Below are 27,959 nucleotides of genomic sequence, written 5' to 3' on the forward strand. Positions count from 1 at the left end.
TTTATAGAGTTGCTAGATTGTCAGTGCAACCTGTGTCATCCACGCTGGAGCAGTCAGATGTGGAATAGCAGGAATCTGAGAGCTGTGGCATATTGAGGCACATCTGTAAGGGACAGGGACATCTGGCTTTCACAGGGAGACCTTCAAGAGGTTACATGCAATTGCTAGCCATGAAGGGCCACTGCAGAAAGGAGAGCTTTCCTTCCACTGATGGAAGTTTCCATTCCCCCTCATGCTCTTCCTTGTGTTTTATGCTCTGCTGTAAATGTCTAACCTGTTACTTTGAGGTCAGGTTGCTTTTCAGCAATTGTGGTATTTTAATTGTTGTTTGGCACTGGCAGTGCTTTTATGGGTTCTGGGAAAGGGGGTGAAGGGTGTGATATTTATAAATGACATGTATCAGAATACTGTGTTCATTCTCAGCATTTATTGAAGCAGTGCAGCTTCCCTTGCTGACCAAGTAATAGCAGATTTCACTGAGTGTATTTTGATATTTTGATATCAGTCAGTGCTGGACAGAAGGAGCAAAGTGTTGTATAATTTGTAACAGCACTGTAGACCATAAGATGTTGAGGACTATGTTGGCTGCATTCAGGACTCTGGCAGTGCATGTTTATTCACTAAAGCTTTGTTCTCTGAATGGTCATAATTAGTCTGAGCAAAGCTCTTCATCACAAGAAAGGGGGTAAAAAGACAATCCTGTATCTCTTTCTGCTTGGTAACAGGAAAATGAAAGAATTTCCCCCCCTTCTTCTGAAAATGTTTTCTTATTTTACTTTTAAGCTGGTCTGAGTTATTCTTGTTGTGAGGGACAGCCATGCATATTATTCCCTTACCGATTAAGTTTTATCTATTTTTCATTTTCTTTCACTTTTTGCCTTAGCCAGTGTCAGGGGTAAATCCCACTTAATCTGATTTTTCTGATTCATTCCTTCTGTTGCAAAGCTTCCAGGAATGTAGTTGGCAAACTCAATTGCTCAATTGACTGAACATTCTTGACACCTCTAAAAAGTTTAAACCTGATTTCTCACAGTGAAGTTCTCCTTGCCAGAATTAATAGGCTTCTATTCTTGGAAACTGGAAGTACTAGGCTTCAAGCCTGTAAATGGAGTTATTTTTTTTTCCTCTCAAAGCCGAAAGTAGAAACGGCAGAGAAAATAATAATAATAAAAAAGGTAATTGAAAAGAGCCATGATAGCTTGTATTTGAGTGTTGCTATAGTGGAATATTTTATCCATTGGTTGTGGGGGCTGGATATTTTACAGATGATGGTGAACTTAGATTTTGAATTAGATCACATTTACTATATCACTTTTTACTAAGAGGAACAGAGCTATTGCTTTAAAACAGCTCTTCTATTCTGCTGCTGGGGTCAGATGTGAGAGGGACTGTAGGAAGGCATGAAACAAATGCCTGTCAAGTGCAGACAACAGAAAATTCCTTGTTTCTTGCAGAAATAGACTGAAATGTAGTTAAAATATCCTTGATAAATGAGGAATTTACCTTAATCCAGGAACTGCATTATGTATGTGCACCTTTTTTCATGCAAATAAAATTTTTCTTATGAAATCTTGTTCATGTCTCCATGTCCACCCAGAATCCTCTTGGCTTGCTCAAAACTTGCCTAGGAGGCATATCTTTCCAAGCTGGGCAAAAATGCTTTCCTTTTTTATACAAAGAAGGTTTTAGAAAAGGGAAATCTTAGAAATAATGTTGATCATGTGTTTTATGAGATACTTGTGTATGTGGAATAAAAAACAGGTAGTGGATAGTGCATAATATAGAAATAAAATCTTTGCTCACCAAAACCAGTGGAACTTCAAAACAAATGCTTGATAACCTAACAGGAAAACAGCCCCTGATTTCTGCACCATGCATGGGGTTCTGGGTGTGACTGATTTAGGGTGCTCTGTAACACTAAGAACTTGACCATTCTTACAGAAATGGAAAGGCCAAAATCTTCCACAATAATAGTTTCCTTGTTTGAAATCAAACCTCTCACAATTTCTTTTTATAAAGAAATTAGTAAGGAACAACTCATGCAAACATAGATTTTTAGAAAAACAGTTCTAGAAAATGTGATGTGGAATCAGGGAATTGTCATAGAATGGTTTGTGTTGGAAGGGAAGATCATCCAGTTCCAATCCATTGCCATGGGCATGGATACCTTCCACTAGACCAGGTTGCTCCAAAGTCCATCCAGCTTGTCCTTGAACACTTCCAGGGATGGGGCATCCACAGCTTCTCTGGGCAACCTGTGCCAGGGCCTCGCCATCCTCACAACAAAGAATTTCTTCCTAATATCTAGTCTGAATATCTCCTTTCTTGGTTCAAAACCTTTTCCCCTTGTCCTTTTGCTGTCTGCCATATAAAAAGTGTTTTTACAAGCCCCCTTTAGGTACTGGAAGGCCACAATGAGATCAGCCTGGAGCCTTCTCTTCTCCAGACTGACCAACACCAACTCTCTCAGCCTGTCCTCACAGGAGAGGTGCTCCAGCCCTCAGAGTCTCTTTGAGATCCTCTAGTGCAGGGGTTTTTTTTTTTTCCATGCATAACTTCTGCTTCTGCTGAGGAACTGTTTCATACCAGGGTGTCTGGTTTAATATTTTCATCCTCACTTGAGTTTATATCCATAGGAAGTCTTGAAATTGATCTTCACCTGTACTTTTGTCAACCGTTGTGTCTGTACTCCCCTGCAGCAGGGTCATTTATTAGGATGACAAGACATGTATGAGCACTCTGGCATCTTTAATGTTCCTGTAAGCTTTAAAGAAGGCACTTAAGTGAGTGGCAGGTCATAGAGACCGATCCATATAGAAGGAAAATAAAATTTTGGTGTAACTGAATTTTTTCTATATGCATTTTGAGCTTCCTCTTCAAATAACAGCTATTCACTGCAATGTATGCTTCACAAAATGAACCAAATAGCTGTTTCATAATGCTTTTTATTAGGGAGGAAAAAAATTATAGAAATTTGAAAGTTTTTAGACCTTGAACATCAACCTCCTGGGACAACTCCAGCAGATGGAATATATTATTTGCTGTCAGCTCTCGTAGGTTGTATACACAACTCATTATTGTTAAATTTGTCAAAGTCACAAGACTCTCACAGTGATAAATCTCTGCTGGGCTAAAAATAAATTTCCCTGTTTATCACTGTGCTTTTCTGTTTGCATTTTGGAGTTTCTTGTATGCTGGTGTATGTGCAGTTTAAAGCAAAACTTCACAGGAGTAACTTTTTACCAGGAAGGGGGAGAGAACTGTGATTTTCTATGACCCCCTTAACTTTGTAAGCCCTCTCATATAAAGTGTGTAATACTGTTAATGTTGATTTATTCTGTCTGTAATGCTAGTTTAGATGCTGACATTCCAGCATTCACCCATCTAGTAATACACTGGTTGTTCCTAGAAACTGGTTGCATTTCCCTTTAGGAAAAAGGGCTGCTTTCCCTTAATGGTGTAGATGGATTACAATCTGCAGTACATACAAAGAAGCAAACATTTTAAATGAAGTGAATTCATAGATTCCAGTGCTGACAAGCTGAGGGAAAGGTGAGGAAAAACATATGGCTAAAATTAACAGAATAAAGCAAACACCAAAGTTTTTGAGGGTCTGCATGACTGTCAGTAAGTCAGAAAAGCATAAATATAGAGATATGCTCCAAATCAGCAGTAGAAGGTATCCAGATACCATGCTTCTGAAAACATCATGCTCTTAGGAAGGTGCAGATGCTAGTGGCTTTGCAGTGAGAATTTGTGTTCAGCATACAGCTGTTCAGCTTCTGCATTTGTCAGTCAGCTCAGTACTTGTACTAATGGTACTTTCCTGTAAGAGTTGTGGAAACACCTCTTTGCCTTTACCAGAAAGTTTTCAGTCTTTATTGTTTCAGCCCTGGCTGTTCTGAGTGAGAACATTCAGTGAATTCTGTGGTTTATCTTGCATGGCCAAAGTGGATGGTAGGACCGGGTGTGGGGGATGGTGGGAGGGGAGATGGAGGAAGAGAACAACTGCCTCTGCCAAAATCACTCTTGCTTCTGATTAAATCTGGCAGCTTTTGAGGTTTAAAAATTTATTTTTGTTCTGCAGTTATTCAGCTCCCCGTTGTGCTTGATTTAAGACCAGAGTTTGGATCACTGGTCACACCAGACTCGAGCAGGGACTTTGTACCAGATGTTCCCAAAGACCCTGAGAGTGCATAGTGAGAGAAGGTATTTGCAGCTCCCTCAAACTTTTTCTAGACACTATATCAGCACAGCAGTGAGAAAAAAATATGAGTTGCAAAAGAGGGCATACCCCAGAACAGATGTTTTGCTGCCAAAATGAATATTTCAGATAACTGTTAAAACATTAAAAATGTAGAAAATTACAGAAGCAAATAAATTATATAGGAGTCAACGTGTTGAGTAATAATAATAAAAGAGGCAGCTTTTTAAAATGAGATTAAATTGTCCTCATAAATTGTAAAGTTTTTGGTCAGCTGTTTCATGGAACTGATGTGGCCCTGGTAGTTCTTGCTCTTGGATCCAGAATATACAATCTTGCTGTGTAAGGCTCTGGGCAAGAGAAGGAAGGAAGAAAATCCAAGACCCTGTCATTGGGGTGTCAAGGGAGAGTTCTACTCTTGGTGATCAAGTCAAGAAATAAGTTTCTCTTTTGTTATGTTTGAGCAACCAGCAGGTTCTTCTCACAATACAGGACCCTGTGTGCTTTTCCTGACATCTGTAGTGGAAGAACCTATTACTGAGCTAGGTCCTCTGTAGCCTTGGTCCAGAAGGTTGGACAGTACCATGAAACAATTGACTTAGCCAGCCTTGGGAAAAGCAGAGAAATGAAACATAGTTATTTGACTTCAAGAAAAAGTCAAAGTTAATAGATAAGGAATGGTAGAAAGCAAGATTAAGAAGTGTTATACTCAAAGTTGTCTATACATATATGAGTATGCACATGGTATAAAAATAGAATTGGAATGTAGTGCTGGAATAACTGAAATCTTGGTCTAATCACTATTAGTCCAGATCTAATTGTTACAAAAAAGAATCAAATGCAATATGTTTTTTTCCATAATTAAAAAGTTGCAATAATAGTAGAAATACAATTAAACCTGTAAAATCTACTTTTTAATTTCTGTCCATTTTCCTGCTCCTCCAGTTCCTAAAGTATCGCTGCAGGCAGAGCAGGGGAAGTGGTACAATGAGTTGTTGAAATCTTGTGTCCTTAACAGGGAGGAATATGAAGTTTGTGGTGACAGTTTCTCCTTTCTCTCCTGGGATCCACTTGGGGTCACTTAAAAATGTTTCCTAACACGTTTTACATATTTTTTCATTGCTGTGCAGCTCCAGGTTTTAGCTGAATTTACTATATATGTTCTCTTTTATGTGTGTGAAATAGTATTTCTTTGTTCTCTGTTACCCTTAAAACCGGTTTTGTCCTGCTCCAGGACTGCATTTTTGTTTTAACTGACCATTAGTGAATTGTTTAGAGCTGTGGGGTCTCCAGTGCCAAGCCTGTGCCCCATCTCTTATCTCATGCCTGTACTCGTACACTGCATCCTGTGTTTCCACTTCTCAAGGCCTCTGATATTCTACCCAGCATGTATTTCTGTAAACTCTGTCATTATTAAGTTGTAAATATCTCATCCTACTAAAATAACTGCTGGAGATAGGGAAGTATGGTTGTGCAACACAAAGATAAACAAAAGTAAAACAAGCTAGATACAGACACCTGCTCAATTAGAAAATTGCTGTCACAGTTAAATCACTTACTGTCAGTCCAGGGAAGGTCTGGACAGAGCAGACTGGAGAAGCTTTATTCCTGAGGTCTTGCAAACTGAGTACAAACCTTAGGCTCTGTTACTAGCAGTGCTAAGACAATACAGAATAATGCAGGAGATGTAAGAGCTCCATAGTGAATTCACATAAATATCCCAAGCTACAACTTTTGCAAAACATAGGAAAGATGAGAACAATCTGGATAAATTGTGAGCTGTTTCTTAATGGCCTAAACTTGAGATGAGAATCTGTGCAGAGTAGAAGTTTGACCCAATTACTAACCATAAAGTGTGAAGACAGCAATGACAGGGACACAGTTAATACTTTTTTTTGTTTTCACTGAAAAATAACACTGAATTTGCTAAAACTGGCACTACAAGTTGTCACTTGCTATTATTTGGTTAGTGATTTGGTGAGGAGCAAATCAAGTTAGAAGAGAAGAGAAAGGACTGGACAAGATACACTGAAGTCAAGTTGGTTTTAGTTATCTGGGCTTGGGAAGTAAGTAGCTGAGGAGTGAGAGAGATCAGCAAGAACCTGAGAGCCACTAACAGCAGTGATAGGAGGCTGGGGAGATGCAGGGGTCTGTGAAAGGGCACACAACATGTGCTTTGAAATGAAAGGAAGCAGGAATTTCCTTGACAACTAAGGGTACAATCGCCATCTCCCAGGAGCAGTTGTGAGATGTTTTCAGTTTTGGAGCTGGGCTCTGAATCTGAAGGGTGGGTCCTGAAATAAGATGGCAAGCACCTAGCCCAGTGCTAGTGGTGCAGATGACAGGCTGCCCATGGAAGGGAAAGGCCAGCAGCAGTTTTCTGTCCTAGCACTGTCGTGCAGGAGCAATTCCTGGATGTATTCAATTTTTGAAAAATAATTGCTAAAAAATTGTTGAAATCTTTGAAAAATAATATTGGTTTACATATACAATGATATTCAAATAAAAACCTATAGTTAGTATGTTATATAAGGCATTTTACATTTACATCTGAAGAAATTTAAAATACAAAATGTCTGTCCAACTAGAACCATTTACAGTTGCTTTGCATTGCATAGTAAGTCAAAGTAGATGATACATGTGATCTCAATAAGGGTTATATATAAGTGTATATAGATACCTAAATCTAAGCAGATTGATGTGTAATTAGATGTTTTAACATTTAAGTCTAAATAGATATCTAGTCTAAATAGATTTTCTATACAATAAGTGTTAATACATAATCTAAATACAAGTGTAAGCAGTCACAGACTAAATAGATACAGAAGTGTAAACATAAAAGTGTGATACGAGATAAGGCTGAATAGATAAGCTATACAATTATAAAATCAAATATATGTAAATATGTGTGTCTAAATAGATCTAAGTGAAAATAGGTAAGGCATGTGAAATGTATCTATTCCCTATGCAGTTAAGTAGCTGTGTAAGTGTAAATGTCTCTGCTAGAGAAGGGTGTTAAAACCCTGTTTTGTAGAAAGGTCTACCCTCTTATATCTTTTTTGTGTCCCTCCCTCATCTCTCCTGCAATGTTTCCCCTTCCCTTTACTCCACGTGCAGAGGTGGGGGCTGTGGGATGTGCTGTGCTGCTCTGGCCTGGGGCAGCCTCAGGTGTGGCCAGTGAGGATGATGATGGGGCAGGTCTTGCTGTGGGCAGAGGCTTTAGCTTTCAGGGGCTGCCTGGTCTTCCTGCTGGAGGGAGCTGGTGAAGGGGAACTGGCTGAGTTGGTCTATCAAGGACCAGTGCTGAGATTATCTGATAAGAGTTTGGGGGAGCATCTTGTGCGTGCTTGAATATGGAGCTTAGCACAGCCCAAGAAGGACGCCAAGGGATGAGCCATGTGCCAAAGGGCAACACAGGAGAGGGGAGCAGAGCGAGCGCACGCTGGAGGAGGTGAGTCAGTGTGGAATGTCAGAGGGAAGATGCAACTGGTGGTTGTATGAGGAGCTTATAGAGTATTTCTTTAATTAATATGAGCATGCAGCACAGTAAGTGAAGTAGGATATAAGCACTGGAGGTATTCTGGCATGGTGAGCCATGGGATGAAGTTGCTTTCCTTGACAACTAAAGGTACAATCACCCTCTGTCAGGAGCAGCTGTGAGGTGTTTTCAGTTTTGGATCTGGGCTCTGAATTTCAAGAGTGGCTCCTGAGAGAGGATGACAGTACCTTTCCTTGTGAAGGAAAGCACTTAACCCCCGTGTTGGATGTACAAGTGATAAGCTGTCCGGGAGAAGTAAAGTCCATCAACAGCTTTCTGTTCTGTCACCTTTTATGTGGGAGCAATCCCTGGAGGTATTCAGTTCGGGAACGTGGCTCTAAGAGAAAGAGGAATTTAAAAAGAAAAAAACAAATCCACAAAAAAAAAAGAGAGAGAGAAAAGAAAAACAACCAAAAAACAACCAAAAACCCCACCAAACCCAAAAATAAATTAAAAAAAAACTCCACAAACAAACCAGTCAGTAAGAAGGAAATAAGTAACAGGGAGCATGAATTAGTCAAGAGTAATTGTGCCAGATTGGGCTTTTTTTTTTTATGTGACAATGTGCATTTCAAATAGGAGAGAAGCAGAAGACAATTTCCATACTGATTTGAGTCACCCTTTCCTGTATCATCTTTGTATGTGCATTAACAACAGTATCTGGATTACAGCCTAGAAAGCTGGTTTAGGCTACTGTAAAACAGATGAAACTTGTTGGAATGTGATACTTAACAAAATATTTACCAGCGGTTCACTGTTGAAATGACAAATACATTTATTTCAAGAGGTTTTTGGTGCTTGGTGCTATCAAATAAGCCTATCAGTGGGCCAGATCATGGATTAGAGTGGAATTTTTATTCAATATGCAGTTGGTATTGACCTAGAAGTGGCTGAGAGCACTTTGGAAGACAGCCTGTGGATGCTTGTGCAATTGGCTCCTGCCTTGCGTTCCCTGCTAATCCTGTGTCACTATTTCCCTGCAGTGATCTGTCTCCACACTTTTGATATCAGGCAGCTGCTTGACTTGATCTCTGTTCTATTAACCAGCTGTTCATGGTACATGATGCCGCAGTGTGGAAGACATAACTCACCACTTAGCCCTGAGGGATGTATTGGGCTCAAATCAGCCCTTGTAGGCAGAGCCAGCACAGCATTGCACTGCAGCACCTGCCCTGCTTGAGGTTCCGTGATCCAAATCATTTTGGAGAAGCAGAGGACTAGGAAAGAAAAAGTAGGAGAGTAGGGGAAAAAAAATAAATTTAGATTTAAAGTTTCCCTTTTTATGGAGAGCTTGAACCCTGGTTAAGACCATGATTTTCTAATTAGTCAAGTATCTTTGATATTAAAAATTGTCATGCAAATTGTGCAGTAGGGAATGGGGAACTAATACATAAATGAAGGTTGTCTGGGGAAACAGTCTATGAAACTTTTAAAACCAGAGATAAGAATGTACTACACAATTTGGATTTTTCTTAGTACTGCAGAATTTCATCTCTTGTTAAAGGTTTCAGAGCCTCACACAGTCTCACTCCAGTGTGGCCTAGGATATGGAATATGTGGTCTAATGTGCCAAAGACCAAATTTCAAACACCAGTAATTTAATTTCAAAATGCAAGGTACGTCTCCATGCGATCCAGTGTGTGAAGGACCAGGAATCAGAGGAAAATCTCAGAAGCGGAAAAAGATGTACAGTGATTGAAAGGACTTTATGATACAGACTTTACAGTTATTATGTATATACACATTGTATGCTTCCCCAGAATTTATATTTCCCGGGCATGTCCCGGCCTGTTCACCTCCCTGCTCCTCTGTTTCTCTGCCGATTGGCTGGAGAAGCTGCAGAGAGGGGACAGCCTCCATTCACCCCTTCTCTCCCCGGTTCCTCCCTCTTTTGCCCGTGTTCCTATCCTGGTTTGTCCCCCCGCTTGTCTGTCTCATGCTCCGCCCTATGTTCTGGCCCTTTCCCCTCCCGAGCTGATAAAAAGACCGGGTGCACGCGTGAATAAAGCATCCCACCTTTGTGTCCCGGTGTCGTGCAATGCCATGGTCCCTCCCCCCCTTTTCGGACCGCGGCACCAGTGCATGAGAAAAGGGAAATGGGAGGCAGGGGGACCCCCAACCAGCATTTAGGACAGGGTGATGTGCATATTGCAGTACTGAGAGGTTTTCCATTGCAGCTCCCTGGTGACTGTATGGAAGTGAAGGCATTTTGAGCCAACATGGTGTCTTCTCACTGAAGGTGAGAAGCAGGTACTTTATCTCATAGATGGGAATAAGGCCAACTTTTTGTATTCCCTCCCTTTTTGCATGTACACTGGTTTCTCAAAGCCAAAAACTGTCAGCTTTTGCCTTTTCCACAAGAGAAGCAGGGGCAGCTAAAGAAACTGTTAAAGTGAGAACGTAAGACAATGACAAAGCTCCAGCGTGTCGTAGTGGGCTGTTAGACTGTGATGGAAACCCTGTTTTGGTGTTGAGGCTGTGTGTCAAAGGCTCATCCCCTGCTGAGGAGGGAGGGCTGCATGAGTCAGTGTTCCTGGATTCCATGCTGAGCTCTGTTACTGATTCCCCGTGTGACCTTGGGCAGACAATTAACTCACTGTGCTTCGGTTGCATCATCTGTTAAATGAATAAAAGTCTTGTCTCTGTCACAGAGATATTGTGAGTCTTAATTGTTTATGAAGTGTTTTTAGGCTGACACAGCATTACAGAAGTGAAGAATGCTGTTAGTCAATGCAGTATTAAACCTAGGCCTGCACATTTGTTTATCGTTAGCATAAACAAGGAGGAGTGGTAATCAGGAATGTCAGCTTTTGCAAGAGGAGAAGCTGATTTTTGTAGAAAATGTATGAATGCTCCATGGGGAAAAGATGATGTGATCTAATCTAGAATGTAAAACTACTTTTTAGCCACAAAAATTTGTTCTTTCTGATGGAAATGACAAAACATTATTCTTGGAGATCAGGGCATCATGTTAAAAAAATTATGACCTTTTAACTGGTTTCACTTCAATGCTGGAGTAGTAAATATACTTTTACTACTCCTTAAAATACACTTCATTTTGAATAAGTGAATTAATGTCTTGAAAAGTATGTATTTTACTTACTTAATTTGTATGCCAGCTGGGAAAGCTGAAAAGATTCCATAATTAGAAGTAAAATAAACACTGGCCCTTTGGGGGGATGGTTGATGTCTATATATATGCATCACTGTCAATTAGTTAAAAAATGGGGAAGACTAGGTATACCTGGTTTTGTTTGTTTGTTTTGCTCCCTTTTTAAATAGCCAGGTGTTAGCCTCTCTGTAAACAATTTTACTTTGCTTGATATATCTCTTTATGTAGCATGCTGTTTGCAGTCTTATAGAAAATGCTTGGAAAATAATTTTGATATACAGGTATGTATGCTGTTCTTCCCAGATTTCCCTGACCACAAATCTATGGGAATATTTGCCTTGGAAAGCATTTGGAAATTCTACGCTTTGGAAATTCTTCCTTGCACCACTCAAAGTAAATGCTGTGATGGAAAATCTGACCTGTCAGTTTGCCTAAGGATAAATGCACAAGGGACTTTAACATCTTTATTGCAGTTTAATCCTGTCAGGTGTGAAAAAACTCTGTATGTCTGAGTATAATTAGAAGGAGAGAAGTCTAACAAAATCATGTTTCAACCTCTATACATGGTAAAAACTTTTCTACCCTTTGTGAAATGGAGTGATGGGGCATAAAGGTGATGCCAGTGTTACACTGAGCCATGATCTGGTTTAGTGACACTTTAACATTTTCTTGTTTTATTTCTACTTACTTCAATAGAAAGCAGTATATACAGCGAGAATGGCTGTGGTTTAGGATTTACACCACTGGGGTAAAGAATATTTTTATTATTATTATTATTATTGAGCTGCTTCCTTTTAATTGTTATCTGCATTAAGATCTGACAGACTGGAGGTGAAAAGAATTAGTTGCTCTGAAGACTGTCCACAGTCTCTGTTAGTCATGAAAACCTAGGAAAATGGATGCTGCACCAAGAGTCTGCCAGTTAGAGTTAGTCAGAACTCTTGAGAGTGTTTTTCATGACTATGGCAAAAAAGAAAAGCAGCTGCTTGTCATTTACTTAACCTTGCTTGGGCTGAATTTAATCAGTAGAAAACATCTGGAACTGATTCCCTTTCAATTTTGGAGCGTCCAGTAATCTGCTGTGTACGTACAACTGGTGCACCTTTAGCATCAGAATACTTGGCTAAGTTATGTTATGCAATATTGTTATCTTTTGGAAAGAAAAGAGGAAGCAACAGTAATTTCCTAATGAGCAAATATTTGCAATGTTCTGTATAGGTTGCGTCGTTCATTGATTTTGTGCAGCTGTTGTATGAAATATATTGATCAGGGTTAATAAATTTCTAAGTGAGTGGGACTGTTTATTTGTATTAATTAAAATTGGGCCAAATTGTTAACTGTTCAGCATTGCTTGACTACAACTGAGGGAGCCATTTGACCTTGTTACTTTTTGATAGGAAGCAATGTTGAATTATGAATATGTTGAATTATTGAGGATGTTAAAAGCTTCTGCCTATTATCTGAGTGGTTCTTAAATGTCTTGGGTTTTCCTGCAGAATTAGGGTGTTGTTGGACTTCTGTAGTTAGCTATTGATATCTGCTTTTCATCTGACTTTACTGGTAGATAATAAAGGGATTGCTGACTTGGATAGTAATACTAGATAAAATGGAAACCACTTAAAAAGCCACTCAATGGGAGATATATGGAAAAATAACATGGGTTTAAGCAATGTTTTGTGTAGACAATGCATTCCTTCTTTACAGGGGAAGTTGGCAAAACTGGAATACATACTATTTTTTTCAATATAAATCCTGCTCACTTGCAGGAGAGCATTTATATTTTTAATAGAACCTCTCTGGAAACCACGAGTGAGTAATTGTATCTCTGGGAAAAGCTTTTTCTTCTTAATGTTCTCCTCAAGGGAAATTTGCAATGAATGTCCCAGGTGAATTGGCAATAATTTCTATGGGAATCCCTCTGGGGTAAGGCCCATAGAGAGTTGGGGGAAGTTGATGAATTACTGTGAACATCCCTTCCTCTCTGCTTTGCCCCCTTTATTAGGGAGTTCTCTTGCTTTCTCTTCCATGCTAATGTGGATGAGACTCCTCTATGGCACCCTCCTGTCTTGTGTTATGAAAAAATACAGATGTAATTAGTTCTACCCAGTGCAGCAGAAAAGTATCCAGCTTGGAAATATAAAGCAATTCTGATGGCTTTTAAAGTAATGTATGATTTTAATAATGTATTATTTTTGTCTTAAGCATCTGTAGTAGGGGTAATCCACCATCAAGGAAATAAAACCTCCTGGGCTTCCTCTCTTTCATTCTTGCTGTGGTCTGGCATGGACTTAATGTCCTCTGTAAAAGGAGAAGATTTTTTCACCTTTGAATAAGGTGAATTATGGAAAGAGCATCTGTAATACAATTCAGATAACTAATTCCTGGAATTCTGGCTTGCACACAACTTGGTCCTGAAGCTGCCTCATGAGTGTGTGAACTGTGACCGTGTTCTGACCCTCTGGATCTATCTGTGTTCCTTTAACTCTTATATTATGCTGAATTGTCAGAACTTGATTCCAGTTGTAAAAAAAAAATCATAAGCAGCATAATGCCAGTATTTGTGGCTAGTGGCTTTTTCATTCTGTTTTTAATGGGGTGAATCAGACCATGGCAATGGGATACTCTAGACCTGGTTGTACTAACCCAATTAAGATCCATTTCAGGTCAGGTTGACCTGAATCTTTCCTAGATTGGTTTGTGCTGAGTGAGCTGTCACGGAGCAGGTTTGTGCCAGCAGCCCCAGAAACCAACCTACAAGTTTCTCTTGCTGTTTATTTGAAGGGCTCAGATTGGCTGCTGTTTCTATAATCTTGTGAAAGAGCAGATTTTCATGCACTAGATTTTGGTGTACCAAAATCCCCCCATTTAGGGGGATTAATTTAAAAAGCCTGATGAGCAGAAAGTGTATGCAAAAATACACATAAGCTTGCCTGACCATGATAAAATATAGGAGTTAAATAGGATTTTTTTTTTCTTTTCCCCTGAAGAAATGGTATCTCTGGAAGTTCTGTGGTTGCACTGTGTCTAGTAAGGTAAAACCACATTCTTAATACAGTAGGTCTATTAATATATCATATGAGCAATGTCAGTTTTAGCTGCTACAGATCTAGTTGGATAAGATAGTGATAGCTTTTATGGGGAGTTACTTTGTCTGGTAAAGACCCTCAATCTAAATTATTTGCTATCTTCTGCTTAAGCCTCCTTAAAGGGGTAAGGATGTTCTTTGCTAGATAAACAAATGCATTAGTATATGCCAAACTTGGATGTGGACTGGCTGGAGTGGAAGGAGTCTGGAGGGAAATACTTCTTGGACCCCTCTTACAATTGGAGAGCACTGCAATTTAAGTTGGAGTTTGTAAAGTCTGTTGGTAGTAATTTCTTAAAAAAAATAAAATTGAATGAATTTGCTTACTATTTTCAAGCCTTTAATTTAATATAAGGCTTATTAAGGAGATTTTTGATGCTTTCTTCTTCTATCCCTTTCATCTTCATATCTCCTCCCTCCAGCATTGAAAGGTCTTTACTGTGTTCCCATTTCATAGAGTGCAGTCACACATCTACAATCTTCTCTCCCTCCCTTCGTTTAGGTGCTGCTGTGACTGGGCCAGGCAGTTCTTCTCTACATGAGACAGAACTGTCAGAGACTTTTCCAATGTTTATCTTGTTGGCTTTTCTGCCAACCATCTGAAGAAACTATGCTGCAGGGAGATAGGATGTCTTAGCTTTGCACATCCTCCCTTGTGTAGTGCATGTGTGTCCTATCTCAAATGGTGAAATGTGGCTTTTTTTCCACGAGACTTTCTCCAAAGTAATCAATGTCTTAGCCACAAAAAAGGAAGGGATTGTTTTAGAATGGCTCTCTTCAGTAGTCTCGTCTAAGAAGCTGCTTTTACAACTGAACTACTACTCCAGGGTAAATAATACTGCTGGATTTTGTCTCTGTGGTGCCAGCCTTCATTTAACCGGTTGAACTGCAAGTGATTGTGTGGTGCTGACTGCCCATCTGTAGGGATCTGAGCAGAACACAAGACTGCCAAAGTTTCAGCTGTGGATCTTTGTCATGTTAGATGAGTGATGATTAAATCTGAGCATAAGAGGAGCAGATCCTTGTCAAAGAGGTGTTTCTGTTCCACATTAGCAGACATTATCATTATAATAAGCTTTGCAAAGTCAGAAACGATCACTATTTTGAACCAAGTGTTCTATTCACTTGTAACTTCAACCTAATTTAAACCTGTATCTCAGATGGGAAAAGGGCCATATCCAAATCTGGATAAGAGAACACTAAAAGAATTTGTAACTTGAAAGTCAGCTCATAAGGTATGAGTTTGGGGGAGATTTGGGGGGAACTCAAATAGGAAAAACAGTCAGTGCTCAGAACAAGCAACTGCAACAACACCACCGTCATTGGGGGAAGGGAGGTGGGAAAAAAGGTGTTAATTTCTCCCTACTGATCTGAAACCAAATTTCCAAACCCTTTGTGTAGAACACTCGATATTCTTTATGCTACCAAGAGTCCAAATGGCAGTGAAAATCTTGGGTCTTAATGCCTTAGGATTGTAATAGGAGTCTTTACATTATCCTCCCCAAAATAGTAATTTACCTCTTGGGCTATGCCTTCGCTATTCCCAGAGTCTTAATACCTTCCTCTAAAAGTTTATTGGAATAAAATTAATTTTACTTATACCTTACCTTTCAGGGTTGTGACATGCTGCTTCATTAGTGTTGCATTTTTTTCCCCCTGTAGCAATATTAACAGTGTTTGAGGCCACTGCATGAATTTTCCATTCACTGAACAAATGCACATTCAGATCTGTACTAAAATCAGTGTAAACAAATTTTGGTGTTTTCTCAGCACCATGTGAACAAATTTACTGTATCAGAAAACCCATCAAGGATTCTTGGATACCACCTCAGTCTTGGAAAGTCCCACAGCTGCAGACCATAGGAAGTTCTCTGTGAAGCTAGCACTGTATATTTGTTCTGTCCTTGTGCATCTGCTCTTCACCTCAGCTGGAGGCAAGGCAGTGCATAATACAGTTCTTTGTCCTGATCTGTTGTTATCTGATATTAGGCCAATCCAGATGTTATTTTTTTTCTCTTCCAGTAGTTGTACATACCATCCTGGGATGGTTTGTGCTTGCATATGTTCTGCATTTGAACAACCATGGAATCCTGCTACCTCCTATATACACTTACAGATATATATATATATAGTGAATCATCCATTTTGTCCAGACTTAACAGATGAAGCAAAATGGTTATTTCAAACCATTGCTGAATGAACACTTGAAGTCTTAAATATTCTTCATGTAGGCTGTATTTGCCAAAGGCAAAGGTAGAGGGAGGATTATCTGTTCTATTTTAACCTAGCCTGTGAATAAAATAGAAATTGTTTGGGGACAAAGTACCTTTACTTACCTTCAAAGCCCAGCCTCCCTGTGGCAAGGACCTGTGGCCATGCTCAGAATACAGACTGGGATGTGCTCTTGACTCTCTGTACTGGATACAGGTGTAGCAATACAACAGATTCCCCACAGGTCCTTCTTGGCCCTTTGGCAACAGCAAAGAGTTGTGAAATCTACCGTGAGGAAAATCAAGCTGAAGTGATCAGGGAGAACCCTTCGAGGCAGGGATGAAGTTGTCAAGTATTTGACACGCTTTCAAAAGGAAATGGTATTCTGTGGCTGTCGAAGACAGTCTTACAAATCAGTAAGAAATGTCTGCCAGGGCAGATTGAAAATGTCTGCCAGGGCAGAAATGCCTTTTCCCCACAGGAGAAGTTCAGTCTTGAGGGATCTCTTATTTCAGCTGAGTTAGTTTACTAGTTGTTAGTTTACTCTAAAAAAGCAAGTTAACAATTTTCAATGATTTTTTACAAAGAAAAAAAAATTCAAGTGCTCTAATCAAGTTATTCCACAGAAACTTTGTTCCGTAGAGATGCATTTTATGGGGACAGTGGGTCAGTCAAACTGAGAATTGCAGGGTCTGCTTAAGAGTGAACTTTTTCCACCCTCTTGCATGCAGGTCCTTTGGTGGAGGGAAAGATGAGACGTGTGGTGGAGCTGTTTGTCTTGGGACATCTCTGTGGTTCTCACTGTCAAAGCACAATCATGGCCTGTTGCCAGAGGAGAATCAAGGTCACCTTAAGCTTTAAGAGCTACAAGACACATTCAAATGTGTTTCCCTAATGTCATCAGAAAAGAAAGACTTTATGCCTCTGACTGAGGGTGTCTGTCAGCTTAGGGTTGTATCTCGGTTATAAATATCACTGTTCCCTTGTCATGTGAATTTTTTGGTTACTGTTGGGAGTGTAGAAGCTCTAAGTATTCTGGGCCTTCTCATAATTTGAGTTTCAAAAAATTGGATTCAAGCCTTGTTTTAATTGTAGCAGCAAAAGCTTAACTTCTTTAGAATATTTTGTTTTCTTAATTATAAATATTTTCTAATGGAAGTTTTGAATAAGCAGTATGAGAAAGGATTAATAATGATTGATTGAGCCCAGAAGTACATGCTCGAAGACCCCATGTATTTAATTTTAAATAAGATTTGATCAGTTGGTTTGAAGCATTTCTGGGAAGATAACTTATTATGAAGGGATTTTGTACTTATAAGATGTTTTAGTTTGAATTTTATGATCTGAAGATCTGTCAGTCAAAATTTTTATAGTATTGGGTATACATAACAGTGTATTTTTAACAGTTGTAACTTACTCTTACTGAAATTAATGCCCTACCTAAAATATCTTCACATTCAACATTTAAGAAATAAGTATTCAGAGCAAATGTATTTGAATTAGGGAACAATCACATAAAATGTTATCTTTTCACCTGGAGTGTATGAAATAACAGCTGGAGTTTTCATTAGGAGTAGTTCTGATTTAGTGCTGTCAAAAGCTAGAAATTTTTTTGCTGAATTTGTTTTGAGTTTTGGGACAAACAGGGCAATTATTTCCTCTAGTATTAGGATTTACTTTAATTTACAGGGGTTTTTTTCTAGTTAGTATGGAACAGGCAGGTTGTATGTATTGAATTCATGATTAACTGCTTGTCAATGGGAAATTTTTCTACAAGGATTCAATTGTGTGATACAAAGAACTGCATTAGACCAGCAAATAATTGTGGCATATTTCACTGTAATTACAGTAATTGAGTTTTGTGTTCTTGTGAGTCAAAACATTGACAACAATTCAGAAGATGTTTCTATTTTTACTGTCACTGCAATTTGTATGCTTTGACCATTAACAGTCACGAAAAATAAAAATGTTTTCAGACTGGTTTATTTTCTATAATAGCCACACTAAAACTGTACTTCCTTGTTAAAATAAACACTTTTACTATAATGGCAGTTCTGAATCCCATAATGGAACGTAACTCTATATATTTATATTACATGATACATTCCCTATGTGTAATTCTAAGAGTGTGTATGTGTTAAGAGCTCTCCCTGTGGAGCTAACAAGCTGCCAAATTACATTTCACTGACTATTAATTGTTTCAGTTTAAGGTCAAGTTCTTCTTGTCCTTTAAAAAAAAAAAAAAGCAGTAGAGAGGGATCAATTTCAAAGCTATTTTTGTCTTATTTTTCTTGTCTGTTCTTACTGTTGTTTTGTTCTTCAGAATAACTGAATGAACAGTCAAGTATGGCTGGCCTTAACAAGTTAAATACATTAGTATTGGTGGCTTGACTTTAGTCTTGGAGAGCTGATCTCTGAACATATTCACAAGGTGTAGATGGTATCTCCAACTTGAAAACATGTTAAAAATAGCTGTGGGTGCAAGGATTGTGTCAGATAAGCAAAAAAAAAAAACAGAGCAAGTTTTTAGTTAAGGGGGAAAAAAATACCTATCGAGGTTGAAATGAGTCAAAATAGTTTGCTGTAGAATTTTGAGAAATGTTGCTTTCTTGACATCATTTGAATACAACTTCTTAGGTGCTTTCCCAAAGGTGTCCTGTTCACATTCCTCTGGACCGGTTAAGGCAGCATTTGGTGCCTAAGGTGTACATGAAAAGGAGCTCCCTGCTGACTAGAGATGTCAGCAACTTATTCTGTGCTGTTTCAGCCAACAAGTGTTAATGGCAAGTGAAAGCTGCTGAGGCAGAATTGGAGCTACTCTGCAGAAAGCTGTGCCTGCACATTTACCCAGTTATTGAAATGTTTAATGCAAGACTATGTAGTATTAAAGTAGTAAACCTGCAAAGAAAGAGAAATGGAAGAGGAAGGATATACAGGGATTTCTTGTTCATCATGAAGTTGTTGGCAATGTAAACATGTTAAAATATGTTCCAAACCAGATTTTTGCTAGGAGATGTTTGAAGAGGTGAGGTACCTGGTCTCCTCACTTGAAAGATAAACTTGAGGGATGGAAAGTCTAGGTAAGATAGGTAGGTAGGTACTTTGCCTATTGTATTTTTCCTGCTGTCATAATATTCCTGCTGCTGCCTTGAGGCAAAATTTAATTGCTGAACTATATCTACTGTGCAATTCACTCTGTGGGTTTCTCTGAATTCTTCTCTTCACCAAACAACTAGGAAAATGTGTTTTACAAGTCTTTGCCAGACCTTACCCCTTAATACCCTCCGTATCAACCACATAGATTAGAGTAAGTTTGGAAGTTTACTTTTTCATGTATGTTAAGAAGAAACAGCTTTCATGAGAGAAAAGGCATTGCTTTTGTCAGGAGCAGGGCCCAAGAGAGAGGAAATGTTAAAACAAAGATGCTAATTGCTCACTTCTATATCCACACAGAAAACTGGGTTACCAGTCTCAGTTACCTGAGATACAGGTGTGTAGTCCCTGCATTTTAAGGGAGGGGATCCTAGGGAATCCTAGAAATGCCTCTAGGATTCAGTTATAAACTACCTCTTTCTCTGTTGTCCTGGTCTTTGGTCCCTTCCAACCCAAACCATGATTCTATAGTGCATGTTGGACAATAATATGAATATCTACTATGTGACAAGGTGTATGGTCCACCTGCCTGGATGCTTCCCCCTCTGCCTTTCACAGGAGAAAGGATATGGCATTTCAGGAGTAAGTAGAACTCTGCCAGCCACATATCTTTTTCCATGCATATGTGTAACACGCCCTTAAAGCCTCTACCTCTTACAACAGAACTTTTGCCCTCCATCCTATTCAACCGAACAGAGTAGAAAATCCAAAATGGTTTGGATTGGAAGGGACCTTAAACGTCATCCAGTTCCAACGCCCCTGCCATGGGCAGGGACACCTTCCACTATCCCAGGTTGCTCCGAGCCCCATCCAACCTGGCCTTGAACCCTTCCAGGGATGGGGCAGCCACAGCTTCTCTGGGCAACCTGTGCCAGGGCCTCACCACCCTCACAGTAAACAATTTCTTTCTAATATCTAATCTAAACCTGCCTTCTTACAGTTTAAAACCATTGACCCTGTACAAAAAGTCTCTCTTCCTCCCTTTTTATAAGCCCCTTTAGGTACTGGAAGGCCACAGGGAGGTCTCCCTGAAGCCTTCTCTTCTTCAGGCTGAACAGCCCCAGCTCTTTTAGCCTGCCTTTGCTCCAGCCCTCTCTTCATCTTTATGGCCCTGTGACTAAATGATTATAGCACGACTACAGCTTGCTCAAGCTAGCTGCATTTAGCACTGTTTAAAAAAAAAAATAAATCATATCTGACTTTTTCTTGGAACAAATTTTAGCTTGGTACTCTGACAAGGAACTTAAAAATGCTTCCTCTGGCTTTTTATTGTGAGTAATTCCCATGAGGAAAACTGAAAAACAATCCTGGGGATAATGCAGCCAGAAATACAAAAGTTAAAATATCTAGATTAGTAGCTTTTCTTTGTCATTTAGTTCCATGTTTTTATTAATGCTTTTATCACAGCACAGTCAATCACAGCACAGTCAACAGACATTCTAAAATAATAAATTTGCTCAGATTAAATTGGCAAGGAAAATCTGTGCTTACTGGTTTTGAAAGGGGATGAACTGTGCCCATCGGAGAACACAGCTTGCTATCTGAACAGATAGTGAGTGGCACCAGCACTGCAGGCTTCTCTACTGTGCTCCATTAATCTCCAATTCTCTTCTGACAGGTCCTATCTGTGCATGAGGAGATACTTGCAACTCTTTGTGCAATTGGTCCCTGACCACTTTCTGAATCTGTCAACAAATCTGCTTGTCAGTTAATGCTAAACACTGCACACATTCAGCAGTATGGACACTTGCTCACTCTACAAGTAATTATGTACAAAATATTCAGCTATATGCTTTAGGCCAATACACTTAATTTAAAGAAGTGCTGAATGTACTTATTGTAAAGTAGAGATATAATTTATGATGCTGTAGAAAATGTTGGGTTTGTGGATTTGTTTTTTTGTTTTGGTACTTTTGGTTTTGGTCAATGTGTTACATCCTTCTTGTTTGGTAGGTCTGAAAAGGATGTTTAGGCAATTGGGTAGATATCAGCATCCTCATATGCATTCTAAAGTATGTTTCATTGTTTTCTCTCTGCATGTTTTCCAGTACTACATGCCTTTGTGATTTTGAATGATGTGTTGGTATTCATGTACATCTTTGTGCTGTCCCATTAGACATGTAATGAGTGATTGAGTTCCATGGGGTGTAAGTCAGTATGTAATTTGGCCTGCAGGCTTATCTAAACAAAAGAATGTACAACAAATAAAGTCAGCATTAGTGCATTTTGAGTGCTGATTGTTTCAAATCAGATACACAGGAAACCAGATGTTGAAGTTTATCTAAAACACTTGCAGCCGAACATGTAACTAAGTGCAGCAGTTATAGTGCACAGCACTTTTTGCATATAGTTAGCAGCATGTTTGCAGCAAATACAAATTTATTCTTATTCCTCAATTCACTTTTTCAGGTGTTCTTTTATTTCTGTTCTGCTAGCAAACCACTGCTTAGTTCATTCTGGTCTGATTCTGCAGGTCTTCTGGGAACAAAATCAAATTCAGGGAGGATATACAAGAATTGCAGTATCAGCCACATCTCTAATGACAATACATTTAGCTGCCTAAAATTAGGTAGAGAAAGTGGCTTGGCTTTTTTAACTATATTGGGCACTTGTAGCTCTAAGAGTTGTGTATGGGATAACCTGAGTATCTGGCATTTGCAGATGATTTACAAATGAGTATATAGTAAGGATTTAAAACCCAACTTCAGATGCTCAGATTTGTAGCAGTTCTACAGAAACCTAAAATAAAAATATCCTTGCCTTATTTAGAGTAGTACACTCCTATCACTACTGTAGCTCCACAACAGAAATGGAGCAAAGCTTTCATAACTTTGTAAAGAAGTGATTCAGTCTATGCTAATGATATGTTTTGCCATATTCTTCAACATGACTCCTCAGGTGAGCGTGAAGGCCATTTGCCCGCTGAGATGTATAATAATAAAAGCGAGGTGAAGAGGTTTTTAAAATCAGGCTGGTGGTCAGGTGCCAGACACTTACGGGCCCCTTGGGCTTCTTAAGCTGTTAAGTTTCCATTTTTTTTCTGAGAAAAGTAAGGATTTGGAAATGTTTGGGGCCTAGACTGAGACCAGTTTGCCTCTCTACAGCTTTAAAAATACTGTATTTTTAAGTGAGGTGATTTGAGTTCCTGCCACAAGAAAGCCAACAAGACATAATGCTGTGATCTCACAGGTAGTTCCTCCTTGTGGATAAAGGAAGCATAATCATCCCAAGGATTTTCTGTGGTGGTACAGCCTTACATATGAAATCAAATCACATGTTTACTTCATATATATTTGTTACATTGAGTAGTGCAACCTGGCATTGTGAAAGAGATTGTTTTGACAGCTTCTGATCTGAAAGTGATGAAAAGACTGAAGGAAAACAGTGGCATTTGCTTTTGGTCTCTTAAACTTGGATGTTTTACCTTGGTTGGTTACAAACAAAAACCCCAAGATAAACAGAGAAGGCCTCCCCCTGTCCCCCATTTCATCTAGCAGGGTTATATCCTCACCAGCATTCTCTATACATGAATTTTTCTACTGTTGTGGACACAGGTTTAGTTTATCCATCTGCTGTGTGAGCTCTCCCCTGACATCAGGTACTTTGTGTTGTTTTCATGTGATTTATTACTTAACAATTTGAGGAGTAGATATTCTTGTGGCAGGAACTGTTTTATGTAAAACTGTCTCAGATTTACTGTCCTTTTCTATACGTGTGCATGTGTTTTCTGGGTTTAATTTGCAGATATCTCCTTTTGTTCAAATTTGATGGTGTTTGTACTCCTGGGAGGAGCAACTGCAGGTACTCTTCTATATAATGCAAGCAGCCACTGCAATACTCTGCAGACTTTTATAAAGTAGACTGTGTCAGAATGGTACAAGTCACCTTTCAATTTGCTGAATTGGGTGTTCTTTGTTGTGAAGATGAAAAAAACTTGTAATAAAAAATGTAGGTTGGAATTATTTGTAAGAGAAGAGACCTGCTTTTTCTGGTTTTCACTTTCTTTATCTGAGAAGAGACTAGTGCAAAATCTTCTGCGTTATTTTGTCCTGCTTTTAGTAGGCACTGCCTGTTTGAGAATGACCATGGCAATGGGAATGATGTGCAGTCGTGTTTTCTGTTGCAGTTGTATACTGGGAACTCTTTTTCCCCATACTGCAAAGACAGGAGTTAGTGTAATATAGATAAGGAATCTAAGGTTAGATAAGGCCAAACATCATTACTAAAACATCTCTGGGCTATGTTTTGATGTGTTTATTATAAGATTTTACCATTTTAGAAACTGACACTGAAATTAGAGGTATATGAAACTTAGCTTTTTTTGACTGTTTCATTTGATTAGTTGAGCTGCTTCAGGGATTACTTGGGTCGTGGCATTCACTAGTTTTTGTACTGTAGTACATACCATTCTGTATTTCCAACTTGCTGCTTCCAACTGTTCATGCTCAGAAAATATTATATATTTTATAATGAAATAGGTACAGCTTCTTCATATTGTGAGTAGTAACACGTGGAAAGAAGGGTGGCTCCTCTTCTCTTTCCTCTTCACATTTCCTTGCCTCCCTTGATTACTGTTCTGCAGCACAAACATTAGGCATTAATTCCCATTAAGTCAGTTTGGAAAAAGAAAGGTTATTAAAATAAATATAGAGAGGGAAGATATAGTTGTTCTGGCTTGAGCTGCAGCTGTTACAAACTTACCATATGTAGTAGCTGGACCTTACGACTTTGAATTTTATTTCTGGAAAGCATCGCTGCCATGTGTTGAATGTATTTTAATGCTCCGTATTTCCTCAAAGCATTATCATGAATGATTATTATGAATCACTTTATTGCTCAGGAGCTTATGGCTTCTTGACATTAGGAAAAAAAATGTTCCTTTCAGTGTGATTTTGGGAATTTTGATTTATGACTGTACATTGCTGTCTAAATGATTTTTGGAAGGTCACTCAGCAAAAGTGAGTTAACTTCAAAAACCAAGTTGGTTCTAGAAAGAGTGTTTCAGATAAGAAAACTGCTTACAACTAAAACAGTCACTTTCAGGACAGAAGATATTTAGAAAGGGGAACATATTACATGCATTTACCATTAATGTTAATTTATGGACCAAAAACGTTATTAATGAGTTAATATCTTAAAACAGAAACACATAGAATTAACCAGTGATAAAAGCATGAAGGGATTCAGCATTAAATAACTTTTATTAGGGTTACAAGGATAAAACAGGTATTCTCTTGTGGTGGTTTAATACTTCACAAAAGACAAGCCTGAACTTACTCTGAGTTACTCTGAGTGCAGTAGGGAATCTTATAATATCACCATCCAAATATTATGAGCTGTGATTTCTACTTTAACTTGCCGTTTAAGAGCAGCACTTCTATGAGTAGCTCTTCTTTCTCTTAATACTTGTGTAAGCTGGAGACAGGTTTTTGAGAGAAATCTAATCTGTAAGCAAAATGGCAAAAATCATTCTGTCCACAGATCTGGCCATGGAAATGTGGGAGGGGAGAGAGGAAGCAGTGAGGCAATCTTTGAGACATGACCCAAGTACTGTTTTATGGACTTAAGTACATATTCAACTGATAAAATGAACTATGGAGTATGTGTTACAGAACTCCTGTTTGTATAAAGTATATAACCCCACCACTGTCTTTCTCCAAATGCTTGTAGGAATGAATTGTATGTGTACTACTTGTGGGATGAGACCATCACAGATAATCACAGCAAGGTCTTCACCAAAGAGAAAACTTGGATGCTTTTGCCTTATATAAAGAGAGAACAGAGCTTTCCCTGCTTGTGTGGGTAACCAAGCACGGGTTGAGGTTGTTAATGATATTCCACATCTCTCAGAAGATCCATGGTCAGAAAAGCAGGTTCCAGGTGCACCCTATGGAAACAGCAGAGCTGTTCAGCACAGCACACAGGAATCATGAGGAAGTGAAGGTTTCAGAACTTGTTGCTGTTGTCCCCCCTTTCTCACAACTACCATGGTGTGGAGCAAGAACCATTGTGAACACTTCTCAGAAAAGGAATTAGCAAGCCAAATGTAAACAATCAGGGTTTTCTGGTTTTTAAGGGCCCATGTATGCAGATTGCAAACAGCAGTGTGGTGAGTCAGAGAGAAGCTTGATAAAGCAATATGGACCAAACCTTTAAAATGACAAAACTAAAATAAAATCCTACTACTTACCATGACAAATGCATTGCAGTAATTTTAATATTTCTCCTGTGCTATAAAGAAGGCAAATTGCCATGACTTTAATAGGTCTTCTCTTACCCTTTCAGCAATTCATTGTGTAGTAGGAATTGATAGCAACACAGAGTTTTCCTTTTAATTTGATGTGCCTTATATAGGCACAGTAACTTAACTCTGCCTCAGCTGACTCTCAAATTCTGCAAGCTTTCTGTGGGGTAAACCTTACTGTAGTTGAAGCCAAAACTCCTCCAGTTTAATTTTGCAGATGTGATCATGTGCCATGTTACTTCTTTAGAGACTGGTGCTTCCCAAAGCAATACATCAGATATTGGATCTGTATATTTCAAGACTTTGTCTGGAAATAAGGCTGCACTTTTTACAGGAAAAATGTCTTATCAGAACAGGGGCAAAACTGGCGGGTCTCACAAAATAAAGCTCCTCTAGAACAGACAAAGTGTTTTAGTCGTGCTGGAAAAGCACAGAAGTTCATGTTCCCAGTGCCAGGAGGTTATGGTAAACACATAGTTTATTTGTGATTAAATGCAGCAGATGTAAATAAAATAGCCTTGTAACTTTGTCATTTAGCAGTGTTCAGTTATGCTATTTGATAATTCTACTCCACAGACTTAATTTTCACTGCTTGCCCCTTACATTATGTCTCTTCCAATAGTAAGCTCTGATGTTGTATGGTTTTTAGTATTTAGCTTGAATGCAGTCCAGCCAAAGTGTTGTTCTGGAAGTAACTTGAGACTTAAACGATTTTGTTTTCTAGGAGGCAAACTTTTTTATTTCTGCCATATGGGTTGTTTTCTTCTTCTTTCCCATCACAGCCTATGCAAGTGACACTACTTAGGCTTTACTTGTTTTGACACTTACTTTTAGTGATTCCCCCAACACACAAACATTTTTTCCCCCCCTTGAATTTATATGTGCTATCCTATACATTTTCTGAGATACTCTGCCAGCTCATTACTGTATCTGCCAAGCTTTCAAGGATTAAAATTTATAGGTTAACACTAATACTAACTACACTTAGAAAGTGTTAGTATTACTAGTAATCATGAATAAAATTGCTATTTTAGATCACACCAACTTAAGCTAGATATCTGTAATAGCCTTTGAATGACATAAATACAGGAAAAGACATTGAAGATACCTTAAAGCAGAAATGGCTTTTGAATATTGATGCAGCTGAACTCAGAAAGGTGGGTATGTGTTTACTGAACATTTATGGTGAAGTCAGCCCTTGAGGGAAATGAGTTTTGAGGCTAGAGCTTTATAAAACATCAGGTTTTATCAGTTACAGTGGCTGCACTTCTCTGACTTCTGCAGTTTCTGAGCGAACTCCATTAATTGGCCATCATATGTTTTCCAAACCTGTAATGAAATTTGTACCCTTGCTATGCTTGGAACATAAGCTGGGCTGCAGCACATCATGGTTACATCATGGTTCTCCTGCGGAGCCAACTGCATTCAAACACCTGAGGCTCTTCCCTGGTTCCTGGGAGAATTTTTGAACCCTCTCAAATATAGTGACCAAACAGCACTTAAGTTTCAAGTATTCTGTTTATATGATCATAGCAATAACATTTTAAAGAATGGTTCTAGGGAAATTAAAGCATACGTATCAAATGGTAGTGAGGAAACGAAAGGCTGATTGTTTCTATCGTTATGCCCACGTTGATATTTGTGGATATAGTGAATTTGTGTTCACAGGGAGACAGCCCTCAAGAAGACAAGCCTTTCTTGTAAGAGGTTCCTCTGTGTTTGAACTGTATATATGTACACATGTATTTTTGTATGGCATACACTGTAAGCATTGACTTTACTGATTCTGATGAAAAAGAAACATATGTCTCATATTAGAACAATTTCTTTAATGTGCTGCACAGTATCTCAAGCCATGGGAAGAGCTTGTGTATGTTGTCTCCCTAATGTGCTATGATTTCTTTGAATTCTTTGTGCAGTGAAAGGACGTTTAGAAGGGAACACCCAAGACATGTCACGGGCCAACAGTTTCACTGATGACATTGACCTTGTATCGGAAGAGTCTCCCCTGCCAGCTGTATCCGATGTGGCACAGTAAGTGGAACAACAGCTCTATGATTGATAATATAAATGCTCAGGAATAGAAAGGGAGACTTGTCACTAAATAAAAGTATTATTCTTCAGCTGGCTGCACTTGAAGTGGTTACGAGTTTGATCTTATTTAACTAAACATGAACATGTCTACAAAATGCAAGTTTAGCCTCAAGGTTAACAGAAGTATTCAAGACACTTGGAAAAATCAGCACTGTGCACACAGCTTTGTGTCTTTATTGTTTTACATTTTAAGGTAGCTGACAGAGTTCCTGAGATTGAGCTTTGCAGGTAGTTTTATACTTTGTAGAATTCTGCATCAGTTTAAGCTCTAAAGCACTGCTAATATGAATTGATTGGAAACATAAATTAAGTCATACA

At 38.8% G+C, this 27,959-nt stretch overlaps 1 protein-coding gene across 1 annotated transcript in view; it reads left to right on the forward strand.

Annotated features, from left to right (window-relative positions):
* LOC116787404 (potassium voltage-gated channel subfamily KQT member 1-like) overlaps window positions 1–27,959 on the forward strand; it is a 468,277-nt gene that overhangs the window by 59,928 nt on the left and 380,390 nt on the right. The window contains exons 11-12 of the mRNA XM_032688970.1: window positions 24,785–24,850; window positions 27,467–27,581. Coding sequence (XP_032544861.1) covers window positions 24,785–24,850; window positions 27,467–27,581 — 181 coding nt within the window. The remainder of the gene's footprint in view (window positions 1–24,784; window positions 24,851–27,466; window positions 27,582–27,959) is intronic.

This window comes from Chiroxiphia lanceolata, chromosome 5, assembly GCF_009829145.1.
Source record: "Chiroxiphia lanceolata isolate bChiLan1 chromosome 5, bChiLan1.pri, whole genome shotgun sequence".
Taxonomy (NCBI): domain Eukaryota; kingdom Metazoa; phylum Chordata; class Aves; order Passeriformes; family Pipridae; genus Chiroxiphia; species Chiroxiphia lanceolata.